The 21,877-nt window shown below is 31.6% G+C and overlaps 6 protein-coding genes and 1 long non-coding RNA gene across 9 annotated transcripts; 3 read left to right on the top strand and 4 right to left on the bottom strand.

Moving 5' to 3' along the window:
- Window positions 1–874: 874 nt before the first annotated feature.
- LOC111002236 (coiled-coil domain-containing protein 25) lies at window positions 875–2,399 on the bottom strand. Its single transcript, XM_022272378.2, has 4 exons — window positions 2,077–2,399; window positions 1,910–2,001; window positions 1,693–1,839; window positions 875–1,257 (listed from the first exon to the last, which is right to left on the bottom strand). The coding sequence occupies exons 1-4, from the start codon at window positions 2,147–2,149 to the stop codon at window positions 946–948; spliced, it is 624 nt and encodes a 207-aa protein (XP_022128070.1). The 5' UTR covers window positions 2,150–2,399; the 3' UTR covers window positions 875–945.
- An 87-nt stretch (window positions 2,400–2,486) lies between these two features.
- LOC111002238 (protein Dr1) lies at window positions 2,487–3,683 on the top strand. Of its 2 annotated transcripts, none has more exons than XM_045631701.1 (4): window positions 2,487–2,625; window positions 2,837–3,099; window positions 3,173–3,336; window positions 3,448–3,683. In XM_045631701.1, the coding sequence occupies exons 2-4, from the start codon at window positions 2,859–2,861 to the stop codon at window positions 3,589–3,591; spliced, it is 549 nt and encodes a 182-aa protein (XP_045487657.1). In that variant the 5' UTR covers window positions 2,487–2,625; window positions 2,837–2,858; the 3' UTR covers window positions 3,592–3,683. The 2 variants fall into 2 exon arrangements, with proteins under 2 accessions (XP_045487657.1, XP_022128074.1); XM_022272382.2 differs by having other exon boundaries at window positions 2,593–2,750; window positions 3,458–3,683.
- A 116-nt stretch (window positions 3,684–3,799) lies between these two features.
- Window positions 3,800–5,542, top strand: LOC111002247. The gene is made up of 5 exons (XM_022272395.2): window positions 3,800–3,917; window positions 4,165–4,302; window positions 4,516–4,710; window positions 4,877–4,961; window positions 5,502–5,542. The coding sequence occupies exons 1-5, from the start codon at window positions 3,828–3,830 to the stop codon at window positions 5,540–5,542; spliced, it is 549 nt and encodes a 182-aa protein (XP_022128087.1). The 5' UTR covers window positions 3,800–3,827.
- Window positions 5,543–7,357: 1,815 nt separating this feature from the next.
- LOC111002251 (dolichyldiphosphatase 1) lies at window positions 7,358–9,908 on the bottom strand. The gene is made up of 5 exons (XM_022272400.2): window positions 9,677–9,908; window positions 9,499–9,599; window positions 9,200–9,378; window positions 8,515–8,742; window positions 7,358–8,207 (listed from the first exon to the last, which is right to left on the bottom strand). Exons 1-5 carry the CDS (start codon window positions 9,756–9,758, stop codon window positions 8,075–8,077), a joined length of 723 nt encoding a protein of 240 aa, XP_022128092.2. The 5' UTR covers window positions 9,759–9,908; the 3' UTR covers window positions 7,358–8,074.
- Window positions 9,909–10,438: 530 nt separating this feature from the next.
- Window positions 10,439–14,925, top strand: LOC111002250 (dnaJ homolog subfamily C member 7). 2 transcript variants are annotated; one of them, XM_022272398.2, is made up of 8 exons: window positions 10,439–10,683; window positions 11,008–11,258; window positions 11,373–11,571; window positions 12,119–12,257; window positions 12,582–12,699; window positions 13,092–13,509; window positions 13,947–14,125; window positions 14,355–14,925. In XM_022272398.2, the coding sequence occupies exons 1-8, from the start codon at window positions 10,616–10,618 to the stop codon at window positions 14,465–14,467; spliced, it is 1,485 nt and encodes a 494-aa protein (XP_022128090.2). In that variant the 5' UTR covers window positions 10,439–10,615; the 3' UTR covers window positions 14,468–14,925. The 2 variants fall into 2 exon arrangements, with proteins under 2 accessions (XP_022128090.2, XP_022128091.2); XM_022272399.2 differs by lacking the exon at window positions 10,439–10,683 and having other exon boundaries at window positions 10,970–11,258.
- Window positions 14,926–15,498: 573 nt separating this feature from the next.
- LOC123689856 lies at window positions 15,499–16,810 on the bottom strand. Its single transcript, XM_045631553.1, has 3 exons — window positions 16,213–16,810; window positions 15,881–16,080; window positions 15,499–15,587 (listed from the first exon to the last, which is right to left on the bottom strand). The coding sequence occupies exons 1-3, from the start codon at window positions 16,321–16,323 to the stop codon at window positions 15,500–15,502; spliced, it is 399 nt and encodes a 132-aa protein (XP_045487509.1). The 5' UTR covers window positions 16,324–16,810; the 3' UTR covers window position 15,499.
- A 930-nt stretch (window positions 16,811–17,740) lies between these two features.
- On the bottom strand, window positions 17,741–19,054 carry LOC111002252. The gene is made up of 3 exons (XR_002600506.2): window positions 18,893–19,054; window positions 18,742–18,811; window positions 17,741–17,808 (listed from the first exon to the last, which is right to left on the bottom strand). It is a non-coding gene; the product is annotated as an uncharacterized LOC111002252 (long non-coding RNA).
- Window positions 19,055–21,877: the final 2,823 nt, after the last annotated feature.

Raw genomic sequence — 21,877 nt, 5'->3', positions numbered from 1 at the left:
CTTAGCATCCTCAAGCACACTTCACCATTGCAATCTATTCAGTGTTTCCCGCGTCCAATTTTGAACCCCTATTGTTTCGAGGTTCCTGACAACTCCATCAGACAAAGGTACCTAGGACCTTGGGGTTATGTCGTCCGCCATTCGGTGCACATGCCATCAGCCACCGGAGTCTGTTGTATAATAGAATAGTGCCCATGTATGTTATTATACGGTTGGAATGACTTTATTACAATAACAATCTATGAACACAGCTAGTTTCGTCCAGTAATTTTTGAAGTACCTACTTACGGATTTTCACGCATTTTTGGATAGGGAAAAGAACAATATACCTGTAGGTAGATAATGGTGGTAATCGAATTTTGAAAACAAAATATTTTTTTTGTCATATTGATAGAAATATATTATTTCTGGGTACTACTAACTTGATACTCTTGCTATTTTTATATGTCAGTCAATGCAAGATCTGAATCGCCTTGCCCTTACGGTTAAATGTAATAGAGATGGCGTTGTGTTCAACCATAATAACTGAAGTATGTATATCTATAGAATATAATTTTTTAAAGGCAGCTGGACAATGGAATCAGCTTTCTCAAAGAAAACGTAATGGAAAAACACTGCATAGAATCAGTTCTTGAATATATCATTCCTTTACTACCATTCTCGAAAATTAAAACACGAAAAATTAACACCTGAAACATAATTTTGGATAAAATGTAATTCCCTCATTTAATCTTTAAATAAAAAATGTATTGTTTTTTTTATTAAATTTTAATTCTTCAGTTTAATTCTTCTTTCAATGTCTTATATAAATCCAAAGTTAACAAAACCAACTGCATATAATGGAAGCTCAGGAACTGAGACAGAAAGGAAATAATTTTAGTAAGCAATAATTTATTATATATATATTAATAATAAAATCAAAAACCAAGAAATGAAGTAAATTGACTACATAAAGTCATCAGAATCATTGCCATCATAATTTGTTGTCATATTTTCAGGTTTCATTAAAGTAGAGTAACTTTTGAGTTCTGCTTCATCTTTCTTCCGCTTTTCTTCTTCTTTTTCCTTTTCTTTCTTTTCTCTCAAAACTTTCTTTTTGTCTTCTCTCTCTGATCTATCTCTTGATTCTCTTTCTTGTCTAAGGTCAGGAAACGCTTCTTTCTTAGTTTTGTTAAGTCTATTAATTATATCATTACATCTTTTAGCAACTCTAACTTTTCTTACATCTCTTTCTTTGTGAAATGCAACTTGGCCTACCTAAGTAAAATAACATTTAATTTATAGGAATAATAAAATTGTAGCAAAGACTAGTAATCATAAACATTAGACATAAGCATAAAATGAAATAGTTTTATTAAAATTGAGACCAAGATATTTTTTTAATGTTTCTCAAATCAAAAATGGATTTTGTTGTGCTAATTACTTTAAATATTTTTTGTATAGAATGCTGCAAAAGGTTTTGAGGTGCCTTTAAAGAATTGGTATGCTCTATTGAAGAACTCTAAATCAAATTGGTTTTTTTATATTTCAGTAGATGTAAAACTTCATTAAAAATGCTTGGTAGTGGAACTAAAGATGTCGAGGTAATACAGGTGAATTTTTTTATTCTACCTCGACATCTGATGATGAAATTCACTCTGACCACTTTCCAAGGTAAATGCACTAGAAGATTTTCACAAACTAACAACTTACCTCCATGCTAGGGGTTTTCTTCAAATTTGACCACATTGTGTACACTATATCTATGTCATTCATTTTATTGCCCATAATGGAGTTAGCCTTAACTAGTTGACACGCATCATCTAGTACAGAATTGGGGATATCATCTATAGTTTGACCCTGAAAGTAATCACATTTATATACTTTATGATTTATAATACATTATAAAAATTTGGGAATTCATACTTACAGCCGATAACCTGAGATACACGTGAGCTGAAGAGACTTTGTCAACATGAAACCAAACATCTTCAGGCCAACCCCATTTAATCAAGTCTTCATCTAAAATAAAACGTTACTCAGAAGTTGGTGTATTTGGTGAATACTATTTACCTAAATAACATTTACAAAAATTACTTTCATGTTTGTCGGCACCCATAAACAGAGTAACGTGTGGCGATACCACGTTACTTGTAAAAAAAAATACCATTTTACTGAATATACATTTAACGACAAAACAATTCTAACAACGTCCTAAATTCAAATGTTACGAAATTTGGTAAAAATTAAGACTGCAAAAAATTTCACAACAATTTGACAATCGTCAAGAAAAAGTCTGCTTTTGGTTATCACTCTAACATTCTCTAGATGTAAACAGAAGTGAGAACTGAGAAGTCAGAAGACTCAAGACAGAAACCCTCAGTTCAAGAGTCTATTAAAGTCTTCACAACATCTGTGTCTGTCATAAGTCAACCGTCACAACAGGAAGTTACGGGGACTGTTGTCTTTTTTTTAATTTTAGGGGTGTTGTCATTTGTTAACCATAGAGTAAGACATTTCTGTCAACTAATCACTAGTTTTAAATGTGTCAATATTGTTTAATTTGAAATTTGATGACAAAAATAATTTTAAGCACTGTGGTGCTTATGCTTAAAAGTTAAAAGTAAAGTACCTACTTTAAATATTGTAAGTTCATCATTGAACGTTTTTCTATTGTGTTGTATAATTTTACTATTTAAAACAATAAGGATGAGTTATTATAATACTTCGAGTTATTATAATAATCGTATATAATAAAAAATAAAGAACAGGTTCTTAGCTGTCTTGTACTTTTGATACTGAAATTCAAATAATACCGATGATGAAATTAAAAGCTTACACACTTTTATTGTTACAGGTGTACATATAAAATAAAAATTATGGGCAGCCCCGAACGAGAACTCTGTCCACCCCCATCTGAAGAAGATGAACTAACACTGCCAAGAGCAAGTATTAACAAAATGATTAAGGAACTAGTTCCCTCAGTAAGAGTGGCTTTTGAATCAAGAGAATTAATTTTAAACTGCTGCACGGAATTCATTCATCTAATAAGTTCTGAAGCAAATGAAGTATGTAACCAAAGCAATAAAAAAACTATAAATGCAGAACATGTTCTTACTGGTAAGGTATTTTGTGCAGAATTGTCTAAAATTGAAAAAATTTATATAATGAAGTATTATTATATTATTTTCAGCCCTAGACAAGCTAGGTTTTAGTGATTACACAGTAGAAGCTGAAGCTGTGTTAAAAGATTGTAAAGCTGTTGCTGCTAAACGAAGAAGACAGAGCACTAGGCTAGAAAATCTTGGTATTCCTGAAGAAGAATTATTGAGACAACAACAAGAACTGTTTGCTAAGGTGTAATGCTTTTAAAATTTTATACTAGCTATATAATCTTACATAATTTGTTACTTTGCAATGATATTATTTAAGTAAATATTCTGTGTTATGTGATACTAATATTTATAGGCTCGTGAAGAACAAGCTAAGCAAGAACAACAGCAATGGCTATTATTGCAGCAACAGGGTCTTGTGGGGCCTGAAGGTGCTCCACAAACATATATACCACCATTGGTTCCAAAACAAGATGATGAAGATGATGACTACTCATAGCTGACTTAGACATTAAGAAAAACTTATTGAAATAAATGACATTTGTTTTATAATAAACTAATTCATTTTCTATGGGTAGAGAAATAGTATTGTTACTGCTTATTATTTGATTATCTATAGTAAACAAAAAATCCATTTAACATTTATACTTATTCTTTCTCTTGTCATTTGGCCATAATATGATCCTGTACTAAAAATTATTTCCAATAATATTATATACCCATCCGATCCTTAGAATGAACAGTAAATACCAAGAGAAAAAGAGAATAAAAAAGCCAAAACATCCTAACTTACTAAAATCTAACTACTCAGGAGCATCACTGGAGGTAATTGTAATTTTTGTATGAGGTAGTTAGTAAATAGTGTTGGTTAATGGTTACGAGTCTGTTTAGGACGGGAGGATCTACCACTAAAAGAGAAACGATATATTATAAGTTAATCTATTTATGGGTAAATTGTTTTACAACTGACTGATTGCATTGTTTAGAAAGATTAAAACATATAAGTTTAGTCCATCAGCTCAGAAATTTGAGCTGGTTGGTACGACGTACGAGATATGTTTATAATTTTCAGGATGTTAACATATTAGATGATTCGTTACAATATTCGCAGCGATGCGCTCTTGTAGCTAAAGATTCCGAATGGATAGATATAATAGGAAGACCTTCAAATCAAACAAATTATTGTAATACTCCTTCAGGAGAAGAAATTGTGAGTTCCGTTATAGTAATTTTACCCTTTCCTAAAAAACACTCCATTGACCATTCTGTTAGGAAGTGTCAACCGATCGGGGTCATGCTGAATGTTTATTTATGTAGTAGGCATTTGATCTAAAACACCGAAGTCTTTCTCAAATTTATGAAGAAAATTAATGCATTGGTTGTTAAGAAAAATATATCTAACAACATTTTTACATTATTAAAGGCACAACCGGAAAACGAATCTCAAATTCAGCCATTAACCCTTATGTTTCCAAACTTATTACAAGAACCGGCGGAAACCTTGGAAGCTATTGCTAACAAAACTCTATCCACAACAGAAGTTACCAAACATCTCATTGGTCACAAAGCACACTTTGAATTACTGAAGAAAGTCAACCGCTTGATACCACCAGAAAAGGTGAAAAGGAAAAATAAACGAAAGATATTTTTAAAATTATGTTCTCAAAGTGCGACTTTTAATTGGAATTTATTTCATTTTGGCAAAGTTTTATTAATAATTTCTTAATCAAATGTATTATACCTAATATTTAAGTGATTTTGTTTCATAGAGTATCTTCTTCCAGGAATGGTTACCACCATTATCTGAATGCAGTAACTCTGCCGATTCCAGTGACTTTTCGGTCAATGACAAAAGCCTATCCTCAGCAGGTACATTTATTTTTATGTATATATAATATATCCAATCATTGTGCAACCGAAAGCAAGCCTAGCCTCCCAAAACTAGGGAACGCATCCTTTGCCGATCGCGTGCTCCACTGCCTGCGGGAACTCGCATAGATCCACGGCAGTGGCGGATTTACAAATTTTCAAGGCTGTCAAGTTTGTTCCACCCTCGACTTTACAATTGTGATGTCCGAGATTATTTTTGGAATAGGTACAAAAATATCGTTGAAATTCACACAAAATTATACACACATCATCCAGTTCGTAATCTCCAACCAGTCAGTAGGACTGGCATGTATAGGTTAATAGAGGGAAGACAGAAATACATTTCAGCAATATCGCTCTTTTCACTTATACGAAGTGTTAGCTGCGGGCGCACAAGTAGATTAATGGTTGGAGGGCGGCGTTACACTTGAAAATTGAAGATTTCAATTGGTACCAATGAAAATTGAAAGGAAAGTCATCAGCAGCACAGGTTGCAGACTTCTATCTGTAAAACATCACAATCTGCTTTATTTCTTTCAGGTAGCAAACAAAAAATATGGACCCCAAATTTGGCTCCTTAGGCTCTAGCCTACTTAGCCTGCTGGTAAATCCGCTACTGCTCGACGGCGACGTCCCTACAATATCTCGTTTCACCGAGATACGCTTCATTACTTCTTAGTCCTACTAGTTACTAGCTTCGCAAATTATGTAGGTATCAGCCCGCGTAGTCCTCGTTTTTCCTGACTCCCCTGCTTCCATCTTCCCTCTTTGTCGGGCCTAAAATTTTTCGCAGAACTTTCTTACGGTTACTTATTTCTCTTTGATGGTCAGTGTCCAAGTCTCACATCCTTACACAATTATTTCACAATCGCTGTTTGTTATTCTTTCTAGAAATATATTAGAACCACTCATGGCTATGTGTAATATATTTTCAGAATCCCTTTTAAATGCGCCAACATTTAATACAGGGTCACTTTTCGGTAGAGTATTTTTTTAACAGTTATGATTTAATTTCAAAAGTTATGATTGAAAAAATGTTAAAACGTAAAACTTAATACACATCATAAACAAGCATAAATAGCATGTTTAACGCAAGGATCACATCAGTAGGTATCAATCTAGTGGATATTATGAAAAAATTACAGGACAGGATGTAGATGTTTTCTAATTTTTATAAAAATGCAAAATAAATTATAACTATGCAGGGATTGAGCTTAAGGACCTCCAGTTTAAAGTTTTTGCAGCTGATGACCTCATTTATCCCCTAGTTGCATTTGATCCACGACTTTTTGGCCACCCCATATGTATACAATTTATCGCATCGTATGCAATTTTGCAAAATTGTAAACAAATGATAAAATATCGAACACAAACAAAATATCGTTGATGTAGAACTGAATAGTGGTTGCTGTCTGCTTCTCGAAATACTCTCTTGTCAATTTTATTAATAGTTATACCGACTGGTGATTTCCAGGTTCCCTTGTAGAATGTTTTTGTATGAAAGAACCATGTCACCCGCACTTGAGGGTTAGAACATAACAACATAACATAACCTACTTTTTATAGTGGTAATTTTCTTTTCAAAGTAAACCTATGGATGTCGAATTGCACACGAAACATTCATTAATAAGCAAAAAGTAACAAAAAAATATAATTAGGTAATTAATTAACTTGGTTGAATATTTTCCGTACAACATTTAAAAATATCATATATTATTCTAGTCGTGTCATAACAGACTTAAAAATATAACAAAGTAAGTATACATAAAAGGAATACTACAACATAATCTATATACATACATTATTGCTTAACATACGGTCCAGGGGGAAAATCCAATAGAACAACTTTTTTAATTGTATTTTTATTATTAGAAAAGTAATCATGGAAATCTTGATGTCTCTTGATCATTGTATGAAATAGTAAAGCAAGTTTTGAAAATAGATGCTACCTAAGCTCCCGTATGCGTACCAAGTTACGTGCAAAGACAGACATTTTTACTGTTTGTAAAATGCTTTTACAATACTACTTGTATTTAAGTGAAATGTATTTTTTCAGTGGATAAAATTAAAACTGTTAAAAAATCTTTTCGCTTATAGAAGGCTGCGCGATCAGAAAATTTGCTTGTAATGATAATCCAAGAAACCTTAGGTTTTTATAAAATAGTTTATTGTTGGAGTTGTTACTGTTATATTTAGTACACTAAAAACAAAAACTTTGATTAGATAGTGTTTAGTCCTTTACACTATAATTGAAATAAATATGAAAGGAGTTATCGCAAATAAAATCCAAGTGATTTCACACCATTTGTAGTCTTCATACTTTTGATAACAATTTGTATATTAGCCATTTTCTCTTGATACAAATTTATGATATTTACATATAATACAAAATCATATCTACCCAGTACCAGTAGGGTTTGAGAAATTTATTAAACTTTTTATTGCAGCTTTGTAACTTAATACATACATACATGACAAAAATCAAGCATACATTTAAGCCTTAATTATTATAATGTTTATTGTAATAATATTCATATACAACCATCACTTAGTAAGAAAAATTATGTAGTTGAGCATATATTAATAATATCCTGTTTTTAACTAATTAATATATGTAAAAAAAACTGCAAACAAAAATGTTTTATATTGTAATCTACGATAATTTTTAACACCTTTTTGTAATACCAAAAACATTGTTTATTGTCAAAGATCATTAAAAGTTAAAAGTGTACACTGTAACTGTACCAAGCTTACTTTCTAATATTATTTATTTAAACAAACATTTGCTAGCTTTCATACACTTTTAATACAATTAAATAGATCTAATAAATACAAAGAAATAACAAATCAAAGGAAGACATTAAAATAACGAATTGGAAGAACTTAATCACCAACACATAGTCCAAATAACATTTAAAAAATGTATTTACTTACAGTACTTAAGTATGCTTAAACCTATGCTGTACGAAAATACCTGTATAAAAATATGTAAATTATCCATATGATTTATATAACAGTATACCGCCGATAAGTACCAGAGTTGAGGCGGTAAGTAATCGTCACGCGCGCCCTCTGTTCCGACAAATGGAACTGTCGCGTGTGAAGGCGCACCGTCATCGAACAGGTTTTAACGCAGCTAACTTTCGTCCTCGAGTACGCGCTTCATGTCTGGATTTTGTATACTCGAAGAATAAAACATTGGGAATAAGCGTAGTATCTCGTATCATCAATATTTCACAGACTTTCCTGTAAATATAAAAAGGATTTTGATTAAAACCATTGTTTTAATACAATCATTAGAATTACAAGTTAATTTTTTAGTGTATTGGATTTGACAAAGTAAAGACAAAGTAGTTATACTTATTGTTACTGTTAAGGAGTAAAATAACAGTGTAGGATAATACTCCAGCATTTATTGGATTTTGGCCAAAACAATCACCATATCACTCACTCACACAATTTCACAGGCAGAAATATCAATATAAATAAACCACAACATATAAAACTCATACTAAAGTCTACACATTCATGCTTGTAAAATAAATATACTTACAAGTTAGCAACTTGTGGGAACAGCGGTGTAAGAATTCTATGCACAACACCAAACCATGATGTTGCATTTATAAAGCCAACAATACCACCATAGATCACCTGTCTGGATGTATGATACTCTAGGTACACTCTTCCAATGCTGACAATCAAAGATAAGATAAAACAACTGCCTATTATTATGATCTTTCCCACTATTGACAGAATATTGTTGTTGTATATATGATGTAATCTGAAACAACAAACATATTATGTATTATGGAATACACAGTACTAAAATAATAGTATAAAATTGGGATTAAATTATAACTTTATAAATGAACTACCTTTTTACCTTAGTACATACCAATATGAAACAAGAGTTCAAGTCATAAGTTTTTAATAAACAAATAAAAAGTAGGGGTTGATTTTAGAGGGGTGAAAATTAATTAATTACCAATTAGGGGAATTAAAAATAGATGTCTGATATGCAGACCTAACTGATATGCACACAAAATTTCATGAAAATTAGCCAAGTCATTTTAGAGAAATATAATTACAAACACAGTGACAGAAGAAGTTTAGAATTTAATTTTGAAATATAATCAGTCCATTAAACTTTAATTTATATATAATAAAGTTGTATTAGTGGAGTATTTTTTTTTAATGACAAATATTTGCATTCTTAAAACTATATCTTTTAAACATACCTGAATATAAAGAAATATAAAACATAGAAACTAAAAAACCAAATAAATTGTGAATGTGAGGATGGCATTCCATACTCATTGTATAAATTTCCTCTTGATAAAGGTCGCTTCTCACAAAAAATATGTTTTAATATAATATTCATTAATTCATTCAGCAGAGTTCCTATAAAGAATGCAATCTGTAAGAAATATAGATTATTTAATAAAGTAAAGGGACGACAAAGAGAACATGATTAACCAAATAGTTTCATTTTATATGTTTGATATAATAATAATATCTTATTTAAACAAATATTTACAGTGTGAAGATCTCTTCGAAATAAAATCAAGGCAATGAAGCCTGACCCAATTCCAAATGGTGCCAAACTTGTTATGGCGAAGAATTTTCCCCATAAATCATCTGAAAAGACAGTTCAGCATTTATTAGACTTTCTCCATATGATACTGAAAGTATTATTTACAATACAGAATATTTACCTTTTGGATATTCGACCAACGTCAGGGCTAATGGTTGCCACTCAATATCGCTTTTTTCAAACTCAGCCATTGCTCTCAACATTTACTATTTATTGACAACAGTTATTCGAAAAGTAAACTTCATTTTTAATACATTACTAATTACAAAAATTAAGTGTATTTATGTACCTTAACCTCAGAAGTTACAATCACTCAGAAATCGTAATTTATGGTACAGACTACAGGGTATTATCGGCCACAGACTAATTAAAAAGATTATCGGATACAAGCCCGGCGCCTATATCCGCACGATTTTGTTTAACTTGCAGTTTGCATAAAAGTTAGTTATCCTAGTTGTAGAGTGATTATCATGTGCAGAAGACGTCCTGTGGTAAATATTAAAATATAAAATAAATATTATTGTTTTCTCTGTATCCCACTTAGCACTTATTTTTATAAAGTAATCCTGTACACTTCCATCTATTGCTTGCACATGATGAGCTGACTTGAGTGTCGTTCGTACATGTTTAAAACTAGATTATTGATAGATAATCATTTATAGATAACTAATTGAATTCAAGTTGTAAATTAGTTACAATTTTACAATTTGCATGAACAATGGAAACCCCGCTTTATCTATAAAAATAAATTATCGCTAAAACTTAAAAACAATTAACGTACATTTATTGTCCTTTCTAAAACTATTGCTCATCAGTCGACTCAAAAGATAATGAAGTAAACATATTACTAATGATCTATGATTATGATAGCTCCGCTGGCAAGCAGTGGGTAACACTGGGTGGCTGGGTGCTGTTTTAAAAGCCAATATCTGTGGACAATTAAAAATTCCTTTCTTGATTTTTTTGGTATTTTTATGGTTCCGTGTTGTGTCGCCAAATAAATAACTTGCAAGTGTTTTATTTCCGTAAAGCAGTGTAATTTTAAGTAAAATATACAAAAATGGCAGCATCTGAGGTTGCAGATTTGGATCTCACAATAGATGACTTAGTGCCAAAAAGTCCTGAAAAGTAAGAACGTATCTTATATAGTACTTTAAATTTTCATCGTTCCAAACCCTAGTTTTTTATAATATTTTCTAATTTTTAAAGGGTCGTTGAGATATTAATCTGAACATGTGGGTGGGTAAGAACTTGAAGGCCCTTGACATTTGACCTACTTGTTTTGTATTTCTTTTGAGACATAAAATACCTAATTAACGTTTAACGATTCATAGTTATACTTTACTCTTTCAGCAATCATGACGAGATTGAATAGTGTTGCGCATATTAAACTTAGTATTTTGGATAGGTATATAAATCATTATGATTCATGTTGTATATTATATTATTCAGGTTGGCAGAAGAAAAAAAAGAAAACGGAAACCATTTATACAAATTCAAAAATTACAAAGGAGCTCTAGCTATGTATGAAGAGTCTATAAAACTGTGTCCAGAGAATGCCTCGTACTATGGAAACAGATCAGCTTGTTACATGATGCTTGGCATGTATAAGAAAGCTGTTGAAGATGCTCAGAAAGCAGTTGCACTTGATGCTACATTCACAAAAGGGTATATCAGAATGGCAAAGTGTTGTATTGCATTAGGTGACTATGTACTATTTTCTATTATGAATATATATAATCAAAGCTATATTTAAATTTTAATTTTAAAAGGTTAAAGGTTTCTTCTAAATAGATTTGTATAAACATTATTTCCAGGTGATTTATCAGGTGCAGAACAAGCTATAACCCATGCCACGGAATTAGGTGGTGCTGAATGTGCATTGAATGAGAAGCGTGCTCTTGAATCACTTCGAAGATTACATGAAGATGCCCAAAATGCTATGGAAGCTAATGATTACAGACGTGTTGTGTTCTGTATGGACCGCTGTCTTGAATATAGTCCATCTAGTTCTAGGTTTGGACTACATACTTTATATACCAACATAATAATAAAGAATGAGAATATTTCCTAAGACAATAATATCACGATTATTATCAATATAGAAGTAACAAAGAAGCTTTAAGCAACATCTGGCGAACGCGCCGCTAATGTGCAGCTCGCGAGCAGTCTGAGAGTTGCCTGCGTGCATTTATGTTCGTGCGCCGCTCCAGCGCCGGCCGCACGCAGTTCGCGCGCAACCTAAGCGCCGTCCGCGATCAGCGTGCCTGTTATTTAAAAATGACTCCTAGCTGCTCCGCGCGCAGCTCCCGAGCTTCTCGTCCACATTCTCGGCGCATTCGCCAGATGTGGACGCACCCTAAAACCTTGGTTCTAGAACCTTGCCATAACTTATGCTTAAAGCTTCTTTGTTACTTCTATATTGATAATAATCGTGACTAACATCCCACTATAATAATGCATGTTGCCATATAATGTCTGGTGTCAGAAAGCAAATGTTTTATGATGTCATCACATAAGTAGCTATAAATAATTTACATTTTTCAATTATATTCTGTTTTAGAGCAAAGCTTATAAAAGCAGAGTGCCTAGCAATGCTTGGCAGATGTCAAGAAGCTCAAGAAATTGCAAATGATTCCTTAAGATTTGATAGTTTTGATACAGAAGCCATTTATGTTCGTGGACTATGCCTTTACTTTGAGGTATGAACTTTGTTTTATTAAGTGACATTTTTATAGACCTTAGCCTGAAGCTATCAATAGGCTTTAGCAAACTCAAACTGATGACCTAATAACAATGAGGTTTTACAAAGATGGCCACAACATTTCCTAAAAAACTCCTCCAAGGTTGAGTTGGCAGAGTGTAGAGTTTTAGTTAGGCGTATGTATAACTAACTAAATGTAACTTTGAAGCAGTTTTAAATAAAACTATTTTTATTAATTATTACTATACTTAAAATTTATTTACTTAATGCGTATATGGTATAAGATACTTTGTGGGATTCATATATTAATTTAATATTATAGGATAAAGATGAACAAGCATTCAAACATTTCCAACAAGTACTGAGACTAGCCCCTGATCACAGAAAGGCAATTGAAACCTACAAAAAAGCAAAGCTCTTAAAACAGAAGAAAGAAGAAGGTAATTATTATCTTTTGGCATAGAATTATTATTTTTTTAGTTTTACTGCCAACATATATTTGTTTATATACCTATTATACACAATTATTTTTGTTATAATTCATGAAACATCACTTAAGGTACATGGAGATGAAGTATATTATGTTTTATATATTTATTTTATAATATATAAAACATAATATTTAATATGCCATGCAATTTTATAAATTTGTATTTGTGTGTTATTTGTTTAAACATGTGTAGTCTTCTAGACAATTTTTAAAATAGAACAGTGAGGGTTTCTTAAACCTAAATAATAATATTATCATTACCAATAAAGAAAGTATTCCAGTTGCACTCATAGTCGTTCAGATGTTAACATGATATAATAGGACATATTTGACTAATTTCAGGAAATGAAGCATTCAAAATGGGTCAATGGCCCCAAGCATTACAATTATATAACGAAGCACTCACTATTGACAAAAACAATCGTAAAGTTAATGCTAAACTCTACTTTAACAAGGCGACAGTGTGTGCAAAGCTTAACCAGACAAAGGAAGCTGCAGATGCTTGCACATCTGCTCTTGAATTAGATGAAAACTATGTCAAAGCGTTATTACGTCGCGCTAAATGTTACACAGAACTAGGAGAATTTGAGGAAGCAGTGAAGGATTATGAAAGATTGTACAAAATCGATAAAACAAAGGAAAACAAGCAGTTGTTGCATGAAGCAAAGATTGCGCTTAAAAAATCAAAACGCAAGGACTATTACAAAATTCTTGGCATTGAAAAGACGGCATCTGATGATGATATTAAAAAAGCGTACAGGTAAGTAATTTGATGCTGAATTTATTATTCCAGGCATAGTTGATCAAATCTTCTGGTCTTCGTTTTTCGCGAAAATTAGTTTCTGTTATGCGGTTTGTAAAAAGATAAACCGAATTTCCTATAATATTTCCATACATATTTGTGGTTTCAGTAATATGTCAATTATAAAAATAATGCTACTTGGTTAACACTGATAAGTAAAACTGATATATACTGCAACCTTTATAATTAATTAAAATAATTAAACTGGAGTAATTGTTGTATTTATATGAAAACTGAAAATAGAATAATGATTATATAAAATATTAGATTTATGACTCAATGGTGATGTAGAATTTTTATAGTGAATAATTGAGAATTGTTCCAGTAGTATTTTATTTAATACAGAAACACAAAGTAGACAGTTTTATCTGAAATTATTATTATTAAAATTTCAGAAAACGCGCCTTAGTTCACCATCCAGATAGACACGCGAACGCATCGGATAATGAACGCCGTGAACAGGAAAAGAGATTCAAAGAAGTGGGCGAAGCTTATGGCGTTCTCAGTGACCCAAAGAAACGAGCCAGATATGACCATGGACAGGATTTGGATGATGACGGATCAGGCGTTGGAGGTATATTTTATACAATTCCTGTCACCGATAGATTTCTATGTGTAGGTAGTAAAAAACTCTCTAACGGAGCTTGGGTCAGATATATTGTTTTTTATTAATCATTTGTATATTAAATTAAATATTATTCGTATTTAAAATCTTGTGTAGCAAAATCGCCATATTAAAGCATTTTAGCAAGTATTTCATTATTACTCTCGAAAATAATGCAGCTAAAACCAAATTGTTTCAGATCTTGACCCGAATGTTGTGTACCAAACGTTCTTCCGTGGTGGAGTGGATCCTCAATTCAATTTTTCTCATGGAGGCTTCCCCGGACATGGATTCAGTTTCCAGTTTGGTTAAAATCTCACCTTCCTTTCATTCCAATATAATCGGCAAATATTACTTTAAAACTAAAAAAATAGTCATGTTAGAATGTTTTTAGTATAGAAAAAGGAATTCATTAAAACCTTGCAAACATTATCACATAGATTAAAGAAGTACTATCTGTGGCAATAATTTATAGAAAAGTTTAAAGTGCACACTTTTGCATGTGATTATCTTATTGTAATCAACTGATTAAAACACAATGTTTTATATAAATCTTACTTACAAAATTAAGTAATATTTCATAATAAATCATATGTTTTGATGTTTTCAATGATGCTTCGGTCTCTTATGATTATATTTTAAATGAACAATAAAAACATTTAGGACCAGATTAAATCTTCACTGAAAATTCTTTTAATATTAAACAATTTTTTTTTAGAAGTGGACTGATTATGTGATATTGTTTTTCTTGACTGCCATTATCATCTGTTGTGTGTTTTCATATTTCGGCTGGGCGCCATATTAGGAAATTAAATAGTGATACAAGCAGGGAAGGGGGATAAAATTCTTAATTGATATGTAACTAGTTTGAATTAATTTATGATGGTAATGTAACAAATAATTTTTGAGAAATTGTCAGTGTTCCTTATAGTAAGCTATGATCAGAATGTATCGTTTCATATTTGTACTATTATTTTAATATCAATAAAATTGTAGCTATTTGAAGAACACAATAATAACCAAACAATGGGATTTAGTTTAATATTTAATAAGGATTTGAAAACGACAGTTATAATTTGTAAACTTTCATTAAAATACATATTATCCCTAAATAATTGTTTTAATTTTTAAAAGTATTTAACTTTGTTTATAAAACATTTTCTTGTATAAATCATAAAAATAAGCTGTTTAAAAGGTTTTTATTTTGCACAAATATAAGACTGGATTCAGAAAATAGAAAAAAAAGAGTTTAGTGTTTAGATCTGGATTTTAAGTATTACATTTTTGATGACAGGGACAGGCATAGAAATATATAAGGTTTGGAGAAGAAATACCATATTTAGTTTAGCTTTTTTCTTTATTTTTATTAAAATTCATGGCTTTGTCCTTAGCTGGTCGTTTGGAGGTTGTACGGCTTCCAATGCCCTCAAATCTGAAATAACAGTGAAACTACAACACATAAGAAAGCTTAAAGCTTGGTAACATCATATGGTTTTTAAATAAAGTAGCATAATATATATGTATATATATAGTATACCCTAGAAAAATATTTTAGAAAGTTGAAGTTTAAGATTCCAAATGGAAATGCATTTATATTGTTTAGGCAGCATTGGATGTTTTGTAAGGATGTAATATGTGGTTTTATTTACATTGCCATACAAAAGAGCGGTTAAAAACACGCTGTGAAATACCAGATATCATAAAAAATCGTTCTGGTTCGCTTACTTTTTCATTTTAAATGGCTTTTTCTGTTCGGGTTTCGGTGGCTGATGATTCGATTTAAATGTTAAAACATAACGTTTGACAATATCTACGTTTACAGTTGTATTTTCAGGATACATTCTCTTTTTCCACGCTTCTCTTTCTTCTACCCACATTCGCTGATATTCGTAGGATAATAACCATGGAATACGTGACGGACCTTCCTATAAAATTAAACTTCTTAATTCTTATGCCTTCCTGCTTGTGAAAGCAGACAGCAACTATGTTGCACAATATTATAAAGATTAGACAACCATTTATTTTAATGTATGAAATTGAATAGGGAAATTAGGTACCATGAATTTCCATGGTTGCGGGTTATATTTAGGAAAATCGGACGATATTATATTATGAACCGGTCGACATTGCATTGCCTTTTCCCATTTAATTCCAGCCATGCGACCCATTTTGTAAAGCTTTTTAAAATAATAATAAAATTAAATAACATCTATAAAAATGGATTGAAAAATGAGGTTTCTATCGTCATTATTTTTGTCACGCAAGATTTGAAAGTTATCGAGATTTGTGTAACTAGCCAGTCGTTTTATTTAAACTATAGTATATAAAAAAAATACTGCTAAGATAGGTCCAATAAAATGTTACATTTACTAAACATTTGTTGGAGAGATCGATCTCAAGATGTTTGTAGAGGACGCAACTTTATGTATGGGACATATAGAGGGGGTTAATAGAAACTTAACCTCAAGTGTGTGGGGTTGGCCCCCTTGTACCCCGGTCGCCATCTTGGAAAAAGGGGTGAAACGTTTTTGGCTATACATATCCCCTAAACTATCCATGGTAAAAAAAATGTAGACGCATTTTGTAGCAAATCGCTGTGCCAGGTGCCTACTATTTTATGTCTATGTAACTTTTTATCATAACTCCAAAAGTCAAGAAGTAATATGTGAAAAAAAAATATTTTACATGACTTTTTTCTGAAGGTTTTATCAAAACAATTTTGTAGAGGATCTTTTTCTGAAGATGTTTCTCTACATTTCTTACATTCCGTTAATTGGAAACGCTGTTAAGCCGGGTTTCCACCGCAAAAGGGTAATGAGCGGGAAATGGTTAGGCGGGACGGACGCCTTTTAAATGAAATAGCTTTGCATTTCCACCAACAAAGAGATTTGTCTGTTGATTTCCACTGCAAAAGGAAAATGAAAGAGAGGAATCAGCGGAGCGAGCTGAACGGAAAATGAACTATCAGTTTACACAGAGAGCGAGTTCAGTTGGAGTTTTGAACGTGCGGTAGTGTTTTGTTGCGAATTTGCGATGTTGTCGAGTGACACGGGATCACTCTTTGTTGGTGGAAATGTAAACCTATTTCATTTAAAAGGCGTCCGTCCCGCCTAACCATTTCCCACTCATTACCCTTTCGCGGTGGAAACCCGGCTTTACAGCGCTCAAAATGACCGGGTCCGTCAATGTTCATGACAAACCAGTCAAAACGACATTTTTACCTAACTTTTATCTCTTGTTTACTTTAAACAAACTTTCGAATCGAACCCCACCAACTTGTGGTTAAGCTTGTATTGACCCCACATAAATTTGCGTCCTCAACAACTGTTGTTTGGCCCTCAAATTGTAACATTTCAATGGACTATTTTAACACTAATTGATAACTAAATGATTGCATATGCCAATTGGCGTACTGGGCTAAATCCAAATATCCAGTTCAAATCACAAATAGAATATTTAAACTTTTCTTCTATAATTATCAATATATACATACCGTGTTGCCAGATTTTAAACATAAAATCAGTAAGAGAATTTAGAATACTTGTATAAGTTTGAGAGATTGAATATAAAAATAAAACACTGTTGGGATTTTTAAATTTTTATTTGATACAAATGCAAGTCTGAAGTGTAACCCTCTGCCTTAACAGATGTACCTGGAAATAAAAAGGTTTATTAAATAAATTATACATGAAATTACTATAATAAGTATAATTTACTTTGAAATGCCAATTGTTTAATGTTAATAATTTAGATTAAATGTGTATTTTAGGGATTACATGTTTACATATTTGTCAGCCTTACAGCATTGGTTTAGATTCAAGCTGGAAAAGTATCTACTGATTTGTATCACAATATATAGTAATAAGATCTTTAATAACATTAAGACTATTGAAGTGCTATTATAATTGTAATTTCACTTTAGTCCTTGCAATAAACAATAATAGCAAGGGTGGAGAAAAATAAATAATATCTCCTCCAATTCTTTGCATTATTCTTATAAAAAGAAAAATAACTGCCTTGGAGGATTACAGTGATTTTGTAAGAGAAGACATGTAATATTTTAGTGAAAATTAATCATGTGCACAGTGCAAATCACCACATGGCTAATTAAATTCAGTATCTCAAGCAAAAATAAAAGAAACTTCATCATTACTCCTGACAACAAATAGTAATGGGGCCTGAAAATTGTAGCAAATGCATCTCTTGTTACAATATATAGAACTTTTATATAGTTATGCTGTTATTCTGAACGTGCGTTTATATTAACTTATATATTATTGATAGTTATTTAAGAAATTAATAGTTCCAAAAATAACTAGCACTTATCTTGATATAGCTTGACAATACCAATTAAGAAAACCGTAAGGATTCAAGATATTTAACATATATAAAATCTATTTAGATGTCTACTTCAACTATATTTTGAGGTTAACCACATTACACGTTGATTTTTGTTGGTTTTTACACAAAGATGCAGGCCCCACTTGAACATAATAAACCTCACGTCACATGAGCACGTTTAGGAATTTACTTGTAATTTTACTTTTAATGAACAACTATATTTAAAACTAAAAGAACCGGCTCACCTGCTTATTTAGACCTCGCACGCATCTTCCTACGTTTACGCTTTAGCCTCCGCATACGCTTCTTACGCCACTGAAATACAAAAGCACAAGTTTAGCTAGCACCGTTTCGAGCAGAAAGTACAGTGATATTCTTTTAGAAATAAATAAATACCTTCGCTCTCATATTACTTGGTTAAAATATAGGAAGCTCTTATTTATAAACTGAGTACAGTTCTTGAGATTAAAAAAATATTCACGGATAGAAAAATGTGAGTACTCGGGTGCGATGTCGTGAATGAAAGAAGTATAAATTATTATACTCTTGTTAACTCAGAATTTCAATTGAAGGCATTTGACAATTGACGTCTGATAGAGATGCCAAATGTTACAAATTAAAAAACCATAGACTTTAGTAACTATAACTATAAGTTATAAAGCCGCTCGCGGTTTATAATATAATGTGTAGCGTTTATATCACAAACACAAATAAAAAGTATTTATTTATTTACAAATATAAAAATCCTGTCAACAAAAAAATTACTACAGACTACTAGATATGAAATATGAATCTTAAATATTATTAATATTTTTATTACAGTATGTAAATTTGCGCCAATACGGCCATACCGACTCCAGCGCGTCCCTTGCGCTGTTTTAGATTGCAACAACTTTAAACAAGGCATCACTCATTACGAGACATAGCCAACACGTGAGGCATCACTCATTACGAGATCTAGCAAACACACAAAGCATCACACGTCCTGGGTTCAGCCAACAAGACCAGGGTCAAGGATACGCATGGCCACCATGCGTGTCAAAGTTTTAGGAAGTATATTAGATAGGAAAAACAATTTTTTTTATCATAAACATATCATTGCATATACACAAAATAATTATTAGCTTTAAATAGATCAGTTAAAGTAATTCAATGCAATTACCTAGATCCAATAACGTCAGTTATTGGATCTAGGTAATTAAGGTAAGAGGTAGAGGCCTCCTCACATAAAACGATCTCCGATGAATCTTCCGCCCATATCCCGGTCAATTCGGCGTTCAAAGAATTACTCCAATTGGTTACTCAGCCAACCACAACATGTAAACCGCTGCTGACATTTAGGTTAAGAATTATGAAGTTCTTATAAGCCGTCTACTGACGGAACATACCGATACCCGTTCTGTTATAGCTTAGGTACTTTTTTTGTTTATATTGTAAAGGGCAAAGAGGTTTGCATTCCATCCGTCGCCAAAAATGGTTTGTCTTCGTAACCAAATTCGGTTATTGGGATGCAGATAGGAGATCGATCGACTGTCACGATCTGATGATGGTGGATTACCTATTGGGTTCGAGCGTTAGTGGTCGTATTCACTTCGTTAACGCCTGTAGAGATGTGGTGATTTGTCGCCGCAGGTTGTAGGTCTATTTGTAAATGAAGAGATCGCTCGAAAGCGATAAGGCCGTCAGTGGTCCACCTTTTAATTTAATCATAAAGTTCTAAATTTCGGTATGCTTGCAATAAAATTTTAATAAAATAATAAGTAAACGGCGAAGTAAATGTTTAAAAGTGAGTGGTTGAAGTGAGATACAATCGTAATAATCTTAATATATATAAATCTCCTGTCACGATGTTTGTCCGCGATAGACTCCTAAACTACCAAACCGAATTTAAATTAAATTGGTACACCGTGAACAGTTTGATCCAACTTAAGAGATAGGATAGCTTACATCTTTAATTATAGTCGCAATTTTATTTTATTGCAAATTATTTGTATATAATTAATTGACAGTCACAATTATCTGTTAACTCAAAAAGATTCTAACAGATGTCGATACTTTTCGACTGGATTAAGTAATCCAATCCACAAGGCTAACACTGCTGTTTTCAATTATTTATATACATATATTTCTGAGTAATAAATTAAAGCATTGTTTTTATATTATTATAATTTACTCATAGAGCATAGCTTCAGCATTGTGCCTAATGCTTTTAATGTTAAAAAATACTTTATAGGGTATCGCATAGTAATTAAAGTATTTAACAAATAAGCTCTGATTAAATTTGGGTCACCAGGTAGTTATAGAATACTAGCAGACTCGGCCAAGCGTTGCTGTGGCTAAGGTTTTTGTTATATTACATAGTAGTAAATTAATCAAGGGAAACCGTAGGAGAACTTATGTGAAACGTTGGTACCACGACACGGACCTAAACTACCTTTAACTCAGCGCCATCTGTTAGAATTGTATCAAATAATAAACAAATGTTAATGATATCGTAATTTTAGTAAGGATGCCTATTTTTTTTGAAAATGAAATATAGCCTATGTCACTCAGGAATGATGTAGCTTTCCAACAGTGAAAGAATTTTTCAAATCTGCCAAGTAGTTTCGGAGCCTATTCAATTCATACAAACAAACAAACAAACAAAAAATCAAACCTTTCCTCTTTATAATATTAGTATAGAAGAACTAAGATAATTTTGTCAAAGCAATAATAACAATGAGTTAGTCATTTGCATTTAAATAATAGTATCTAACTAAAAGTAAATATGAGAAAAGCTATTAATTATAAAAAATAATAATAAAAAGCTTATTATAAAAGAAAATATTTTCGGAAAAATGTAAGATGTAAGTATGCCTGGCGCACTCAATCACACATTTAACATGACTTCTGACATTACTTCCCACCTTTTTTTATTAGATTTTTTTCATTTTAGAGTTTTGGGTCTTGATAACTAATGCAAGATACTTATAATTCAAAATAGAACATGTAAAAATATTTATATTGGTACTGATGAGAAACCACATTAAAACAATTTATTATTAAATACCACACTTATAATATCTAAGATACACTTCACACAAGTAGCCTACTCTTATTTCTTATCCTAGACACATGGTCACTTAAAGTTCAAGGTTACTATTATTAACATAATATTTCTGATACCTACCAAATTTGAATATTGTGGTTAGATTTCACATTTCACTCAATCTTTTTGCCAACACAGCAGTGTTGCTCCAGTAATAGCAGTAATAAAGACAAAATAAAAAAAATATATATAAATATTGGGCGCAGAATTTACATTTTAAGTTTAATAACTTAAACATTAATAATTACTAACTTAATTTCATTCAATTGAATTATAATACAAACATGATTGTT

Source organism: Pieris rapae, chromosome 16 (genome assembly GCF_905147795.1).
Source record: "Pieris rapae chromosome 16, ilPieRapa1.1, whole genome shotgun sequence".
Classification (NCBI taxonomy): domain Eukaryota; kingdom Metazoa; phylum Arthropoda; class Insecta; order Lepidoptera; family Pieridae; genus Pieris; species Pieris rapae.
Note: the sequence above shows the minus strand (reverse complement) of the source record. Positions and strands in the feature narration are given on the sequence as shown.